At 38.7% G+C, this 18321-nt stretch overlaps 1 protein-coding gene across 10 annotated transcripts in view; it reads right to left on the reverse strand.

Annotated features, from left to right (window-relative positions):
• The window catches only part of PTPN4 (protein tyrosine phosphatase non-receptor type 4), a 221246-nt gene that overhangs the window by 171001 nt on the left and 31924 nt on the right, over positions 1-18321 (reverse strand). For all 10 annotated transcript variants that reach the window (XM_063712731.1, XM_002812411.6, XM_024243618.3 and 7 more), the window contains one exon: positions 75-229. In XM_063712731.1, coding sequence (XP_063568801.1) covers positions 75-212 — 138 coding nt within the window. In that variant the 5' untranslated portion in view covers positions 213-229. The remainder of the gene's footprint in view (positions 1-74; positions 230-18321) is intronic.

The raw sequence follows: 18321 nt of genomic DNA on the forward strand, positions 1-18321 counted from the left end.
ATCCTAGCTTACATATATGTCTAAATTCAGACTTATAGCCAGAGATTATTTTTTAAAAGATACAAAATACTTACATTGACTTTGAAAGCTTGTACAGTGTTATCCAGAAGAAGGATGTTGCAAACCACTTCAGTATGCTGTCTGTCTCGGGCCAACTCTGATGCTCGTACATTGTAGGTTCTGCCAGCAGGCAATCGGAAACGTGAGGTCATTACTGTCCACACAAAGTCTAAGTAAAAAAAAAAAAAAAAAAAAAGAAAAATATTCACTAAATAAAAGGTTGGTAAAATATAAGCTGTAGTTTAAAAGGCAAAGTTATTATATATTTCTCAATTAAAACTCAGGTGGAAAACAGTTATAAATTTTGAAACACCAGAATAAGAATTGTAGGTATAAGTTAGATATATATAGTTCATCATCAAACTAAAGTTATCACTGCTTTGAAGAAGAGGTTTTTTTTTTAACTGCTCCATCCAGAAGATTCAATACATAAATTTTTTAGGAAGTCATATTCCAATTCAAAATATGTAAACTTTGGAGTAGCCAAAAGGGGCGGGAAGATTATGCTGCCTCAGGAAGTTGGATATTACTCATTGATGCAAGTATTTTAAAACACTGTAGAATGACAACAGAAGGAAAAATTATTTAACTTTGGCAGGCCCTTCCCTTTTTTAAAAAACTTAAGGTGTTGGAGAAACCAAGAAGTTTAAAAAAAAATACCCTTCATTTTAACCATCCTCAAAATTAAACCTAATAGTATTATTGTTATTATTCCTAAGAAAACAAAATAGAAAAGGCGACCAATCTTTGCTTCTGAATTTTTAACCTAAGAGATAAAAACTAGATGGCCTATAAAACAGAAATCACAGTGATATCAGCAATACTAGATGTTTAAAGACAACGAAGCTGTAGCTTCAAAGTTGTGAAAGAAAATTCTTTGAAACACTGACTTATATACCTAGAAAATTAACATTCATGGAGGAGAAAAAAAAACTCTTAAAACACTCAGGCATTTAAGGATTCAAACTTTAAAACACGTAATACTTCTGTCTTAAAGACAATTAGGTAAAGGAAACACACTAAACTAGAAGAAAGACTAGTATTTGGGATGTTTGAATATGAGTAAGCAATAAGTAGTAAGCAGTATGAACAATGAGTAAGCAAAATATAATAAAAATAGTATTTCTAATCAGTGATAATAACTGGAGCTGATCTCTCATAGATTATTCATTTCAAAAGATTAAAGCTCAAAGTAAAAGTCAATGTTATATAAATATAAAAATAATGTAGGGGAAAAAAGTCTTACTATGTTGACAAGGAGACGCTTGGCAAGTAAAATTCCACAATTAAAAGACAGTGATTGGGCTGGGTGAAGTGGCTCATGACTGTAATCCCAACAATTTGGGAGGTGGCAGGATTGCTTCAGGACAAGAGTTTGAGACCAGTCTGGAAAACACAGGGAGGCCCTGCTTCTACAAAAAAGAATGTTTTAAAAATTAGCTAGGCCTCTTTTACATCATTGAGCAGTGGTTTGTAGTTCTCCTTGAAGAGGTCCTTCACATCCCTTGTAAGTTGGATTCCTAGGTATTTTATTCTCTTTGAAGAAATTGTGAATGGGAGTTCACTCATGATTTGCCTCTCTGTCTGTTATTGGTGTATAGGAATGCCTGTGATTTTTGCACATTTATTTTGTATCCTGGGACTTTGCTGAAGTTGCTTATCAGCTTAAGGAGATTTTGGGCTGAGATGATGGGGTTTTCTACATATACAATCATGTGACTTCCTCTTTTCCTAATTGAATACCCTTTATTTCTTTCTCTTGCCTGATTGCCCTGGCCAGAACTTCCAACACTATGTTGAATAGGAGTGGTGAGTGAGGGCATCCCTGTCTTGTGCCAGTTTTCAAAGGATATGCTTCCAGTTTTTGCCCATTCAGTATGATATTGGCTGTGGGTTTGTCATAAATAGTTCTTGTTATTTTGAGATACGTTCCATCAATACCTAGTTTATTGAGAGTTTTTAGCATGAAAGGCTGTTGAATTTTGTCACAGGCCTTTTCTGCATCTATTGAGATAATCATGTAGTTTTTGTCATTGGTTCTGTTTAGCTGATGGATTACGTTTATTGATTTGCATATGCTGAACCAGCCTTGCATCCCAGGGATGAAGCCAACTTAATCTTGGGGGATAAACTTTTTGATATGCTCCTAGATTCGGTTTGCCAGTATTTTATTGAGGATTTTTGCATCAATGTTCATCAGGGATATTGGTCTAAAATTCTCTTTATTTGTTGTGTCTCTGCCAGGCTTTGGTATCAGGATGATGCTGGCCTCATAAAATGAGTTAGGGAGGATTCTCTCTTTTTCTATTGATTGGAATAGTTTCAGAAGGAATGGTACCAGCTCCTCTTTGTAACTCTTGTAGAATTTGGCTATGAATCCATCTGGTCCTGGACTTTTTTTCGTCGGTAGGCTATTAACTATTGCCTCAATTTCAGAGCCTGTTATTGGTCTATTCAGAGATTCAAGTTATTCCTGGTTTAGTCTTGGGAGGGTGTATGTGTCCAGGAATTTATCATTTCTTCTAGATTTTCTAGTTTATTTGCATAGAGGTGTTTATAATACTCTGATGGTAGTTTGTATTTCTGTGGGATCGGTGATGATATCCCCTTTATCATTTTTTATTGTGTCTATTCGATTCTTCCCTCTTTTCTTCTTTATTAGTCTGGCTAGCGGTCTATCAATTTGTTGATCTTTTCAAAAAACCAGCTCCTGGATTCATTGATTTTTTGAAGGGTTTTTTGTGTATCTATCTCCTTCAGTTCTGCTCTGATCTTAGCTATTTCTTGCGTTCTGCTAGCTTTTGAATGTGTTTGCTCTTGCTTCTCTAGTTCTTTTCATTGTAATGTTAGGGTGTCGATTTTACATCTTTCCTGCTTTCTCGTGGGCATTTAGTGCTATAAATTTCCCTCTACGCACTGCTTTAAGTGTGTCCCAGAGATTCTGGTATGTTGTGTCTTTGTTCTCATTGGTTTCAAATAACATCTTTATTTCTACCTTAATTTTGTTATTTACCCAGTAGTCATTCAGAAGCAGGTTGTTCAGTTTCCATGCAGTTGTGTGATTTCGTGTGAGTTTCTTAATCCCGAGTTCTAATTTGATTGCATTGTGGTCTGAGAGACAGTTTGTTGTGATTTCTGTTCTTTTACATTTGCTGAGGAGTGCTTTACTTCCAACTATGTGGTCAATTTTGGAATAAGTGCAATGTGGTGCTGAGAAGAATGTATATTCTGTTGATTTGGGGTGGAGAGTTCTGTAGATGTCTATTAGGTCCGCTTGGTGCAGAGCTGAGTTCAATTCCTGGATATCCTTGCTAACCTTCTGTCTCACTGATCTGTCTAATGTTGACAGTGGGGTGTTAAAGTCTCCCATTATTATTCTGTGGGAGTCTAAGTCTCTTTGCAGGTCTCTAAGGACTTGCTTTATGAATCTGGGTGCTCCTATATTGGGTGCATATATATTTAGGATAGTTAGCTCTTCTTGTTGAATTGATCCCTTTACCATTATGTAATGGCTGTCTTTGTCTCTTTTGATCTTTGTTGGTTTAAAGTCTGTTTTGTCAGAGACCGGGATTGCAACCCCTGCTTTTTTTTGCTTTCCATTTGCTTGTTAGATATTCCTCCATTCCTTCATTTTGAGCCTATGTGTGTCTCTGCACGTGAGATGGGTCTCCTGAATACAGCACACTGATGGGTCTTGACTCTTTATCCAATTTGCCAGTCTGTCTTTTAATTGGGGCATTTAGCCAATTTACATTTAAGGTTAATATTGTTATATGTGAATTTGATCCTGTCGTTATGATGTTAGCTGGTTATTTTGCCCATTAGTTGATGCAGTTTCTTCCTAGCACTGATGGTCTTTACAATTTGGAATGTTTTTACAGTGGCAGGTACCAGTTGTTCCTTTCCATGTTTAGTGCTTCCTTCGGGAGCTCTTGTAAGCCAGGACTGGTGGTGACAAAATCTCTCAGCATTTGCTTATCTGTAAAGGATTTTATTTCTCCTTCACTTATGAAGCTTAGTTTGGCTGAATATGAAATTCTGGGGTAAAAGAGGACACAAACAAATGGAAGAACATTCCATGCTCATGGATAGGAAGAAGCAGTATCATGAAAATGGCCATACTGCCCAAGGTAATTTATAGATTCAATGCCATCCCCATCAAGCTAACAATGATTTTCTTCACAGAATTAGAAAAAACTACTTTAAAGTTCATATGGAATCAAAAAAGAGCCCATGTTGCCATGACAATCCTAAGCAAAAAGAACAAAGCTGGAGGCATCACGCTATCTGACTTCAAACTATACTACAAGGCTACAGTAACCAAAACAGCATGGTACTGGTACCAAAACAGAGAGACAGACCAATGGAACAGAACAGAGGCCTCAGAAATATCACCACACATCTACAACCATCTGATCTTTGACAAACCTGACAAAAACAAGAAATGGCCCTATTTAATAAACGGTGCTGGGAAAACTGGCTAGCCATATGTAGAAAGCTGAAACTGGATCTCTTCCTTACACCTTATACAAAAATTAATTCAAGATGGATTAAAGACTTAAATGTTAGACCTAAAACCATAAAAACCCTAGAAGAAAACCTACTAGGCAATACCATTCAGGACATAGGCATGGGCAAGGACTTCATAACTAAAACATCAAAAGCAATGGCAAAAACAAACAACACAAAATAGACAAATAAGATCTAATTAAACTAAAGAGCTTCTGCACAGCAAAAGAAACTACCATCAGAGTGAACAGGCAACCTACAGAATGGGAGAAAATTTTTGCAATCTATCCATCTACGAAGGGCTAATATCCAGAATCTACAAAGAACTTAAACAAATTTTTAAGAAAAAAACAAACAACCCCATCAAAAAGTGGGCAAAGGATATGAACAGACACTTCTCAAAAGAAGACATTTATGCAGCCAAAAGACACATGAAAAAATGCTCATCATCACTGGTCATCAGAGAAATGCAAATCAAAACCACAATGACATACCATCTCACACCAGTTAGAATGGCAATCATTAAAAAGTCAGGAAACAACAGATGCTGGAGAGGATGTGGAGAAATAGAACACTTTACACTGTTGGTGGGAGTGTAAACTAGTTCAACCATTGTGGAAGACAGTATGATGATTCCTCAAGGATCTAGAACTAGAAATACCATTTGACCCAAAGATCCCATTACGAGGTATATGCCCAAAGGATTATAAATTATGCTACTATAAAGACACATACACGTGTATGTTTGTTGCAGCACTATTCACAATAGCAAAAACTTGGAACCAACCCAAATGTCCATCTATGATAGACTGGATTAAGAAAATGTGGCACATATACACCATGAAATACTATGCAGCCATAAAAAAGGATGAGTTCACGTCCTTGCAGGGACATGGATGAAACTGGAAACCATCATTCTGAGCAAACTATTGCCAAGGACAGAAAACGAAACACCGCATGTTCTCATTCACAGGTGGGAAATGAACAATGAGAACACTGGACACAGGAAGGGGAACATCACACATGGGGTCCTGTCGTGGAGTGGAGGGCAGGGGGAGGGATAGTATTAGGAGAAATACCTAATGTAAATGACGAGTTAATGGGTGCAGCAAACCAACATGGCACATGTACACCTACGTAACAAACTTGCACGTTGTGCACATGTACCCTAGAATTTAAAGTATAATTATAGAAAAAAAATTAGCTGGGCATGGCGGCATGCACCTGTAGTCCTAGCTACTCAGGAGGCTGAGGTAGGAGGATCCCTTGAGCCCAGGAGTTCAAGGTAACAGTGAGCTATGATCATGCCACTGTACTCCAGTGTCAGAGACAGAGAGAAACCCTGTCTCTAAGAAACTAAAATGACAGTGATTGGCGGGGTGGGGGTGGGGATGGGGTACATGGCCCAGCTATAATGCTGTCTTCCAGAAACTCTCCTCACATATAACAATACAGGCAGGTAGAAAGTACAAGGATGGAAAGAGATGTATCATGGAAACATTAATCAATAGGAAGAAGAGTACCTATATTAGTATCAGATAAAGTAGACTTGGGAACAAATAAAATTCATAAGAACAGATTAGGCATTACATAATGATAAAATGGTCAAGCCACCGAGACATTACCAATCCTAAATGTGGATGTGCCAACCAACAGAGCTGCAAAAATATATGAAGCAAAACTGTCAAACTGAAATAAAAAAAGATAAATCTCACAATTATAGGAGAGCTCAACTCCCCTTTCTCAATAATTGATACAACTAGGTAAATTAGCAAGAATATAAGAGAACTTAACAACCAATAGGATCTAATCATGAATATTTATAGAACACTCTAGCAAAGACAACAGAATACTAATTATTTTTAAACATCCATTGAACATTTCAAGAGAGACCATATCCTGGGCTAAGAAACAAATCTAAATATTTAAATAATTGAAATTATGCAAAATGTATTCTGAGAACAATGGAATCAAACCAGAAATCAACAACAGAAAGACAACAGAAAAATCTCCAAACACGTAGAAACTAAACAAGTCTACGTAATCCACTGGACAAAGAGGAAATCTTAAGGAAAATCAAGATACACTGATTGAATAAAAATGAAAACACAACATATCAAAATTTGTGAGATCCGACTTAAGCAGTGCTGACAGAAATCTACAGCAATATATGCATACAACAGAAAACAGGAAATGTCTCAAATCAGTAATCTAACCTCCCTCCTCAAGAACCTAGACAACGAGCTAAATGAACTCATAGCAAACAGAAGGAAGGAACTAACAAAGGACATAAATCAATGAAGTTAAAGAAAATAAAAATAGAGAAAATCAATAGGGGAAAAAAGCTAGTTCTTTAAAGGGTCAATAAACATAATAAACCTCTAGCAAGGCTAACAAAGAAACAGAAAACACAAATTGCTAACATTAGGAATGAAACAGAGGATACCACATAGACTTTGCAACCATTGAAATGGTAATACTACAAACAACTTACACATTAATTTGACATAAAAAGAACCAATTCCATGAAAGGCACAGACTGCCAAAATTCAGCCAATATGAAACAGAAAATTTAAACAGCCCTATAAATATTTTAAAAATTGAATTCATAATTCTAAAACTCCCCCAACAGAATATTCAAACACAGAGGGTTTCCTGGGAAAATCTACCTAACATTTAAAGAAAAATTAACTCAATTTCTAGATGATCTCTTCCAGAAAGCAGAATAGAAAAGGATACTTCTCAAATCATTCTATGTAGCCAATTTCATCCTGATGGAAAAAGCAGCAAAAACATAAAGAAAGAAAACTACAAACCAATATTCCTCATGAACACAGACACAAAAACCCTTAATAAAATACAAGAAACCAGAATTCAGCAATATGTAAAAAGAATTACATACCATGTACCAAGGGGGTTTTATTTCAAAGGTGCAACAAGGTTCACCCAATATTTTAATAATCAATCAATATAATCCACCTTATTAACAGACTAAGGGAGAAAAATCACATGACCTTTTCAATCAATGCGGAAAAGCATTTGACAAAATTCACCACCCATTCATAATAAATTCTTAGAAAACTAGAAATAAAGGAATCTTCTTCAACATAATAAAAAGCATCTACAAAAAAATCCACAGCTAACATCATACTTAATGGTTAAAGCCTGAATGCTTTCCCCTATAACCAGGAATAAGGCAAGGAAGGACATCTGCTCTCACCACTCATATGCAACATAATGCTGGAAGTCCTAGCCTATGCTGTGAGGTTAAAAAAAGGAGGAGCCCTGGGCGTGGTGGCCGGTAATCCCAGCACTTTGGGAGGCTAAGGCAGGCGGATTACAAGGTTAGGAGATCGAGACCATCCTGGCTAACACGGTGAAACCCCGTCTCTCCTAAAAACACAAAAAATTAGCTGGGTGTGGTGGCGGGCGCCTGTTATAGTCCCAGCTACTTGGGAGACTGAGGAAGGAGAATCGCTTGAACCCAGGAGGTGGAGGTTGCAGTGAGCCAAGATTGCGCCACTGCACTCCAGCCTCAGTGACAGAGTAAGACTGTCTCAAAAAAAAAAAAAACGGAAAGAAAGAAATAGCATACAGGAATAAATTAAACATTTGCAGATGAAATAATGTTTACAAAGAAAATCCCAAGGAATCTACAAAAGCACTCCTAGAACTAATAAGTAAGTTCAGCAAGGTCACCCAATACATCAACATACAAAAATCAATTTTATTTGTATATGCTAGGAATAAAAATGAGGAGTCAAACTTAAAATACAGTATCATTTGCAACTGCTAAACAAAAAACAAAATACTTAGGTGTAAATCTAACAAAACACATAGAGGACTTCTATGCTAAAAACTACAAAATGCTGATTAAAAAATTAAAGAAAATCTAAATAAATGGAGAGACATAACTATGTTCACGGATTGGAACATTCAAACTAGTAAACATGTCAATTCTCTCCAAATAGGCATACAGGTTTAATGTAATTTCTATCAAAATCCCAGTACTTTTTTGTAGATAATTTTATTTTAGATAATTTTATTCTAAAATTAATATGGAAGGCCAGGTGCAGTGACTCACGCCTGTAATCCCAGAATTTTGGGAGGCCTAGGCAGGCAGATCACTTGAGGTCAGGAGTTCAAGACCAGCCTGGCCAACTTGGCGAAACCCCATCTCTACTAAAAACAGAAAAATTAGCCAGGCGTGGTGGTGCACATTTGTAATCCCAGCTACTCAGGAGGCTAAGGCAGGAGAATCACTTGAACCCAGGAGGCGGAGCTTCAGTGAACCAAGATCGTGCCACTGCACTCCAGCTTGGGTGATAGAGCGAGACTCTGCCTCAAATTTAAAAAAAAAATAAAAAATTAATATGGAAAGGCAAAGGAATCATTAGAGCAAAAACAATTTTGAAAAAGACTAAAGTGGGAGTAACTATACTCCCACTCCCAAAGAAAAATAAACTGGGAATCCCTCTCCCAGATTTTATGATTATGTACCTACATTTATCAAGACTGTTGGTAACGACAGAAGAAGAGACACCGAGATCACTGGAACAAAACAGAATTACCACACAAGTACAGCCAACTGATTTTTAACAAAGGTACAAAAACAATTCAACAGAGAAAGGATGGCCTTTTCAACAAACAGTGCTGAACCAGTCAGAAATCCATACACAAAATGAAAAATGAACCTCAACCTAAACCTCACACCTTATGCAAAAAATTACTCACTGACTCAGATTTAAATGTAAAACCTAAAACTGTAACTTTTAGAAGAAAACATATTAGAAAATCTTAGGGACCCAGGTATGGTGAAGTGTTCTTAGATGTGACATCAAAAGCATGATTCATAAAAACAAGAACAAAAAAGACAGATATGTCATCAAAATTTAAAACTTACAGGCTGTAAAAAAAAAAAAAGTCTGCAAAACATTTATCTGACAATGGACTAGTACTCAGAATATGTAATAAACTCTCAAAACTCAACAGTAAAAAAAAAAAAATCAAATAATCCAATTAGAAAATGGGCAAAAAAACATAAAAAGACATTTTACCGAACAGGATATTCAGATGGCCATTAAGCACATGAAAGGATGCTCAATCTGAGCCATGTGGGAAATGTAAATTAAGACCATTATGAGATACCACCATATACCTATTTAACGACCAAAATAAAAAATAGTGGCATTTTGGTAAAGATGCTGAGAAACTAGATCTCTGACAAAATCCTGGAACAAATACAATTCAAATATCTTACTATAAGTGGGAGGTAGAGGAATGTTAAAAATAATGATTGCATCCTCTTAGAATTAAAAGAACGTATGAGAACAAAAGGCTCTTTAAAGCAATCTGGAGGAATGAAGTCATTACGCATTTTTCCTTTAATAAGGTATTATCTCCCTTTTTCCCAAAAAGAATATATCGACTCACAATTTTTTTCTATTGTATCTTCTATACATAACTTAAGAAAATGAAGAAAATTCTGTATAAAATTACTTTCATAATGGTCAAAGAACACATTTTTATTTTGCAAACTAGATCACTGGCGGAGTCTAAAGTTTTCTATATGGTATTTTTCTTGACCAGAAAATGATTACATTAAAAGCATGATCAACTCCTGATTTTATGAAGTGAAGACACAGGAAAAGAGAACCAGCACTTGAAGCTAACCCACCTAGTCAGCTTTAACGTCTTTTCCTTCTTTTCCGTTTCCTGTGTTTCTGGGGGAAATGTTTTGGAATTATAAACCCCACCATATTCTTTCAGTTCCAAGAAGAGTGAATTCTGGGGTGAAAAAAGTGCCTAAATTAGGCAAACTTCTTAGAAAGGTGAGAATCTGTAAGCTCAATTATTTCAAATTTGCTGAGAGGGGTGGCAGACTTATAGCCAGATACAAAGGTAATTCTTCATACTCCCAACCTAAAGTATAATAACCAAATTACCGTGTCTAGTACTTCCCTTTTAAATGGCCAACTTTAAAACGAAACATTTGCCATTACTCACATGTCTTATTTCTATGGATTCTTAACAAGGGTTATCATTAACTGAAGTGTTTTTTTATTTTTCAAATGTTCTACTAATTTGTTTGATAACTTTGGATTGGACAGTTTGTCAATAAAATATTTCCAATACTAAGAAGCAGTCATCATTGAAATAATCACTGTTCCTGTTTTATAACTTTTCCGCATTTCACTTATGGAGGTTAAAAATAGCTGTGACAAAAATTAGTATCAGTAGTTTGAACTTTGCTACTACAATCTCTACAGACCAATAGAGGAACATTAATTCATCCCAGTTTCCAATTATCTGAAGCCGAAAAATAACATTCAAATGTTCCTAACAACTTCACCTGCCATAGCAAGTATGAAAGATGATTGTATAGAGCTACATTTTGGTTATCTCCTGGGTTTTATAAGGTTTATTACTGGATCAGAGAGAAGCCGAGGAGGAGCCATCAAACAATACATCCAATAAAGCAATCATAACTATCAACAGTATATTTTCCACCCTTCAGGCCCTGACAATCAGCACTCCTCCCAGCCTGCTTTTCTGCCTCATACTCCACTAGTTATGGCTGTGAATAAATTAGTCTGACACTATAAGCTGAGTCTTTGAAAATGAATAAACAATAGTTAATAAAACAGTATATTTGGAGAACCTACCTGAATATGGTATTAATCTATCCAAATAAATATAGACCTAAAGCTTAAGTGAATTGTCTAATCAGCTCTTGATTTTTCCATAAACTAACACAATATTTTTAGTTACCAAGGTATCAAATATATTCCCACTTTCTGCCACATTTACTTTTCATTTCACAATCCAATAATTCTTAATTTCTGGAGAATTCACTACTTGAAAACTCTCTCTTTGGGAAAAAATATGCTAAATCTTCATGTTTTAAAAGGGGAAAGAAGATCAAATAAAATTATCTATGACATCTTTACTTTTCCATTTGAAAGGTGTTGCAGCTGGCCGGGCATGGTGGCTCATGCCTGTAATCCCAACACTTTGGGAGGCCAAGGTGGGCGGATCACCTGAGGTCCAGAGTTCAAGACCAGCCTGGCCAACATGGTGAAACCCTGTCTCTACTAAAAATACAAAAATTAGCCAGGCATGGTGGCGGGTGCCTGTCATCCCAGCTACCCGGTAGGCTGAGGCAGGAAAATCGCTCGAACCTGGAAGGCGGAGGTTGCAGTAAGCTGAGATTGCACTCCAGCCTGGGTGACAAGCGCAAAACTCCGTCTCAAAAAAAAAAAAAAGATGTTGCAGTAAAATTGGTATGTATGTATAAACAGCTGCTGACAGTAGGTAAGAGCCCATTTCTTTTAAAAAAGGATTATAAATAATAATCTATAAAAATGTTCATTCCTTTAAACATATTTAATGTGCCTATAAAATTGTAAATATTCTAAAAGTTTGAAAACCAAGATAAATCTACTTTTTATGTTCAAAAAATATGTAAAAAGTTATATACATTATGTTAAGTGAAAAGAGTTGAACATAAATGATGTTCGAACTATAAAAGATATGAAAAAATACAGAAAAAGAAGAAGCGCTTAGGCAAACGCACACCTTGATTGGGGAATTAAAATTCTGGGATACAATTTTTTCATATTTAAAATTCTGTTAACGTTAATATAATCTAGTTTGTTTAATAAAAATATGCATGCTGTTTCCGACCTTGTTTTAACTTCAAAGGTCAAATGGCAAAAACTTAGTTTATTTTTTCCATTACCATAAATAGAGATTAAAGGGTTTAGGCCATAGAAGATAAATGACATGACCATATGCAGCCGCAGCAAGAAAGCACAAGAAAGATGGACTGAAGGTGGCAGAGAATGGAGGAAAGATCAGCTGGATCTTCTTGACCTGATAAAGGACATCTACAGAAAACATATTTAACATCGCACTTAATGGCAAAAAATTCAACACTTTTCATCTAATATCAGGAACAAAACAAAGATATCCATCTACTTTTACCACTTCTAAAGCAACTCTGAAAAAGATGGACACCATAGGGGAGTATATCTACCTGATTTCAAGACTTACTATAAAGCTAGCAAAATCAAGACACTGTCACACAGGCATCAAGATAAGACAACAGATCAATGGAACAAAACAGTCCAGAATAATACCCCCATATATATGGACAATGTAACTTTGCCAAAGGTAAAAAGGGAATTCAGTGGAGAGTGGCTAATCTTTTCTTCATCACTCTTTCGACATCATCAAAATTAAATTATCTGTTGTTCAAAAGGCTCTGTTAAGAAGAATGAAAAGACAACCCAGAGGTTGGGAAAAAATTTGCAAAAGCACATAGGATTTGTATCCAAAATATAAAGAACTCTCAAAACTAAATAAAAAGAAAAAAAAAACGATTAAAAAAACAAGGCAAAAGATGTGAACAAATACTTCACCAAAGAAGATATACCGATGGCAAATAACCATACAAAAAGATGCTCAACATCATGAGAGACATTAGGCTCAGGCAAATTAAAACCATGCGATATCACTACCTACGTATCAGAATGGCAAAACACACACACACACACACACACACACACACACACACACACACACACACACACACAGTGACAGTGCCAAATGCTGGAAATGATCTAGAGAAAATACGTCTCTCATTCATCACTGGTGGGAATATAAAATGTTACAATGTTGGAAAACAGTTTGGCACTTTCTTACAAAATTGAACATATTCCTACTTTATGAGCTATCCATTGCGTTCCTAGGTAACAAATACATAGATCCATATAAAGATCTGTACATGAATGTTTTATTATATCCCCAAACTGGAAACAAGCATCTAATAGGTGAATTGGTTTATTCATATGTGATATTTATTAATTGACCTGTAGTATATCAATAAAATGGAATACAAGTAATAAAACAGAACTATTCATACATGCAACAACATAGACAAGTCTAAAAATAATTACAATGAGAAACAAATTAGACCAAAAAAAAGAGTATATACTATATGACTCCATTTATATAAAATTCTACAAAATGCAAACAAAGCTATGGTGATAGACAGCAAGCAAACCAGCAGTTCCCTGGGGATGAGAGTCCAGGGGGGGAGCTGTGGGAGAAGGGATTACATCAAGGCACAAAAAAACTTTCAGGAGTAATAGATATATTATTTTTATTGTAGTGGTGGTTTAATGGATGTATACATATGTCAAAATAATGGTGGCAGCAGAGGGCCATACGGAGCAGCCACTGCCATCATGCCAGCTGCAGTGGGGAGGCCAGAGCAGTGGCAGCAGGAGCAGCTGTGGGAGCAGTAGTGGCGGCAGTGGGTCCCTTGTGTCCTGTGTCCCTGAGGCAGCCTCTGGGCCACCCCCATCCTCACATGGCAGGGTAGGACCCATTTCCAGGCCCGAAGCCTCGGCAATCATGCCCCCCATTGCATCTCAGGGGCCCGCAGGCACCCCAAAGAAGGTGCAGTCAGGACTCGCAAGGCTGGCCCCAAGTGTAGGGTTCATTTGTGCAGGGTTTGCCTGGCTGCAGTGCCACTTGCACCTTGCCCCCACGCCTCCCCCTGCCCCCGAGCCATTGCGATGGGGCTGGGCAAGTCACCCACCAGTGAGGGAGCAGTGATGTTGGGCACAAAGGGGTGGGGATAGAGGACACCAAGACAGAACTGGACCCAGGGTGGTGCCTTGCTCCACAGAGCTGGTGGAAGCCAGGAGCAGGCAGAAGTCCCGCCCTCCCAGGCTTGGATGTTGCTGCTAAAGTTACAGTTGTGGACCCAGGCATCTCTGCACTCTTGGGGGACCCAGGAAGGCCCCCCCTTGCCCTCACAGGCTCAGAGGTGTCTGCTCCCACTGCCTGGCCTCTCCCTGTTGTCAATGCCAGCTCCGACTGTGGAGCCAAGTTGAGGCCAAGCCCAGGTGCTGTCACAACTCAGCCAGGTATGCACACACCAGAAGCAGTACTGACATGCCAGCCCCCTGCCACTTTGGCCCCCTCTGGACTTTGGGTGCCAACGAGCACAGGAGAAAGGCCGAGGAGAGGGTGAGGGCCACTTAGCACTGGTCTGCAGGTGCCCCTTGGCACAAATAGGCTGGGCACCATGAACGATGGCAGGAATCAGGCTCCTGGGTGGAAGAGGACAGCCAGGTCCCCGGTAAAACCCCACCTTCAAGCCACAGAGAGCCTGAAGCCTGGGGGCTGGGCTGCTGGTCCCATGGACCAGAGTGGGAACTTGTGGTGCCTTTTCCAGTCCGCCCATGGCCACCCATGGACCAAGCAGCAAGCACTTCCCTCTGAGGCCCATAAATCCCCAGACTCAGCCAGACACCAGGAGATGATGGGACAACCAACTGCAGAGAGGAGCTGCCCACCTCAGGGTCTCCTCTCTGCTCAGAGCTGAGGAGACGACAGGACAACCAGCAGCCAAGAGGAACTACCCTCTCCGCTGACAGCTGAAGAAACAATGGGATAGCCAGCTGCAGAGTGGAGCTACCCTGTCTGCTGAGAGCTGAACACTCATCTGGACACTCTGACTACAGAGAGGAGCTGCCCACTGCAGGTCTCCTCTGAGCTGTTCTGTCGCTCAATAAAGCTCCTCTTTGTCTTGCTTACTCTCCATTTGTCTGCATACCTCATTCTTCCTGGACACAAGACAAGAACTCAGGACCCGCTGAATGGCAGGCTTAAAAGAGCTGTAACACAAACAGGGCTGAAACACACCTCTTGCCCACCACATTGCTGCGGGTGACAAGAAGGACAGAAGAGAGGAGGAGAGAAATGCTACAGCCCTTCAGGGAGCCCAGACCTAGAAACTCACCAAGCCAGGGCTCTGACACCCTCTTTAAGGCTCCATGATTCCTGGCACCTCCAAGCTTCCGGGCGCCCCACCACATTCCCCAGTGTCAGCCGTGGAAGCTGCTTATGGTATGCTTGATCCAGCAACAGCCTTGCACGGAGCCAGCACCCATGCCGACACCTGGAGCTGCACACCCTGCAACAGCCAGCATGCCTGGCTGTGCACAGTGGCTGGACTCCAGCTCCACACACGCCTTGCTGCTCCACATCTGGCTCACCCTTGGCAGGTGTGGGATCCAGGCTGGTAGTGGGAGCCAAGTACAGCCTGCCATGCCAAGTGGATGGAACAAGCCCAGCAGGCCAGAACAAAACTCAGGCAAAGGCGCCACTGGCCACAGAGGTTTCCAGCTGGCTAAGCAATACCCCATGGATCCTATAACAAAAACATCAAGTACTATACTCTAAACATATGTCACTTATTACATGCTACTTTACCTCAATAAAGCTGTTAAAAAAAAATCTGGTCAGGCGCGGTGACTCAAACCTATAATACCAGCACTTTGGGAGGCTGAGGTGGGCAGACAGCTTGAGCCCAGGAGTTCAAGACCAGCCTGGACAACATGGCAAAACCCCATCTCTACAAAAACAAAAAACAAAAATTAGCTAGGCATGGTGGCACGCACCTGTAATCCCAGTTGAGATAGGAGGATCACTTGAACCCAGGAGTTCGAGGCTGCCGTGAGCTATGATTAAGCTACTGCACTCCAACCTGGGTGAAGACTGAGACTATCACCAAGAAAAAAAAAAAAAAAAAAAAACTAAAAATGAAACAAATAAACAAACTATATGGTCAAACCACCTAAGAAGCAAAATACACATGGATTTTTGACATTTGTTGCAGGAAGTCAGGGACTCCGAACGGAGGGACCTACTGAAGCCATGACAGAAGAACACAAATTGTGAAGATTTCATGGACGTTTATTAGTTCCCCAAATTAATACTTTTATAATTTCTTACACCCGTCTTTAATGCAATCTCCAAACATAAACTGTGAAGATTTCATGGACATTTATCACTTCCCCAATCAATACTATTATAATTTCCTATGCCTGTCTTTACTTTAATCTCTTAATCCCATCATCTTCGTAAGCTGAGGATGTATGTCACCTCAGGAGCCTGTGATGATTGCGTTAACTACACAAATTGTTCATAAAGCATGTGTGTTTGAACAATATGAAATCTCAGCACCTTGAAAAAAGAACAGGATAACAGCGATGTTCAGGGGACAAGGGAGATAACCATTAGGTCTGACTGCCTGGGAGCCGGGCAGGACAGAGTCATATTTCTCTTATTGCTGAAAACGGGTAAGAGAAATATCACTGAATTCTTTCCCCAGTAAGGAATATTAATAATTGACAGCCCTGGGGAAAGAATGCATTCCCAGGGGGAGGCCTCTAAAATGGCCGCTCTGGGAGTGTCTGCCTTATGCAGTTGTAGGTAAGGATGAAACACGCCCTGGTCTCCTGCAGCGTCCCCAGGCTTGCTAGGATTAGGAAATTCCAGCCTGGTGAATTCTAGTCAGACCACTTCTCCACTCTTGAACCCTGTTTCCTGTTAAAATATTTATCAATGACAATGCGTGCACAGTGGGACATGAAACTTCATCAGCAATCCTAGTTTTGCCCTGGCCTTTTGCCTTGTGATATTTTATTGCCTTTGAAGCATGTGATCTCTGTGACCCACACCCTATTCGTAAACTCCCTCCCCTTTGAAAATCACTAATAAAAACTTGCTGGTTTTGCAGCTCAGGGGGGCATTACAGAACCTACTGACATGTGATGTCTCCCCCAGACACCCAGCTTTAAAATTTCTCTCTTTTGTACTCTTTCCCTTTATTTCTCAGACCGGCTGACACTTAGGGAAAATAGAAAAGAACCTACGTTGAAATACTGGGGGCTGGTTCCCCGACAGACATTCTGGTTCACAATCTCCTGGTTATCATCAAGATTAGTTTAATTTGGCAAAATTCATACTTTGGTAATTTTTCTTCATTATGTTAATAAAATGTTGCTTATTTCTTTCAGTGATGATAAATGTAAGTGCAAATTAAAAATTTTAACATTGGCTTTTAACCTCAGACGTTGTAGCGGTTCAGCTATGCATTGTTCTATAGATTACAGCCATAAAACCTGTTAATAAGAAAAGAACAGTGATAACCAGTTGTGTGTTTATTCTAGTTAGCCTCTCTCTGCCTCACTTGCTTCACTGAAATGGACAAATAATAACAGCACCCAACTCAAAGGGCTATTGTAGGTACCAGGAAATATAGGTACTGCACTAAGCTAAAACACAAAATGACTCATCTTTAAGTGATCAATTTACCCTAAAGAATAATTTATATAAGTGGTTCTATACATTCTAGCTCAAATATAAAAGAAACCACTTTATAATGTTTTCAATTTAAAAATCCTTTTGAAATAAAAGGACAGTTTAAAAATGACATCTCAATTTCCATAATCATAAATCGAACCTTCTACCACTGTCAATAGAAGAGCGCAACAGCAGATTCAAACAGTCGAAGAATCAGTCAACTTGAAAACAAGTTAACTGAGAATATCGTCTCAAGAACAGAAAGAATAGACTGAAAAAAAAAAAAAAAAAAAAAAACATGAACAGAGCCTGAGACCTCAAAGACACTAACAAGCATACCAATACAGTCACGATAAAAGTCCGAGAAAGATAGGAGACAGAAAAGGGGGCTGACAGAATACTTGAAGAAATAATGGCACCTACCTCCTCAAATTTGACTTAGAAAAATTAATCTACACATCCAAGAAACTTAATGACCTCCAATTAGGATAAACTCAAAGAGATTTATACCTAAACATACCATAGTCAAGTGGTCAAAAATCAAAGAGAAAGAAAATCTCCAGAGCAAAAAGAAAGTAACTCATCACT

Source organism: Pongo abelii, chromosome 11 (genome assembly GCF_028885655.2).
Source record: "Pongo abelii isolate AG06213 chromosome 11, NHGRI_mPonAbe1-v2.0_pri, whole genome shotgun sequence".
Taxonomy (NCBI): domain Eukaryota; kingdom Metazoa; phylum Chordata; class Mammalia; order Primates; family Hominidae; genus Pongo; species Pongo abelii.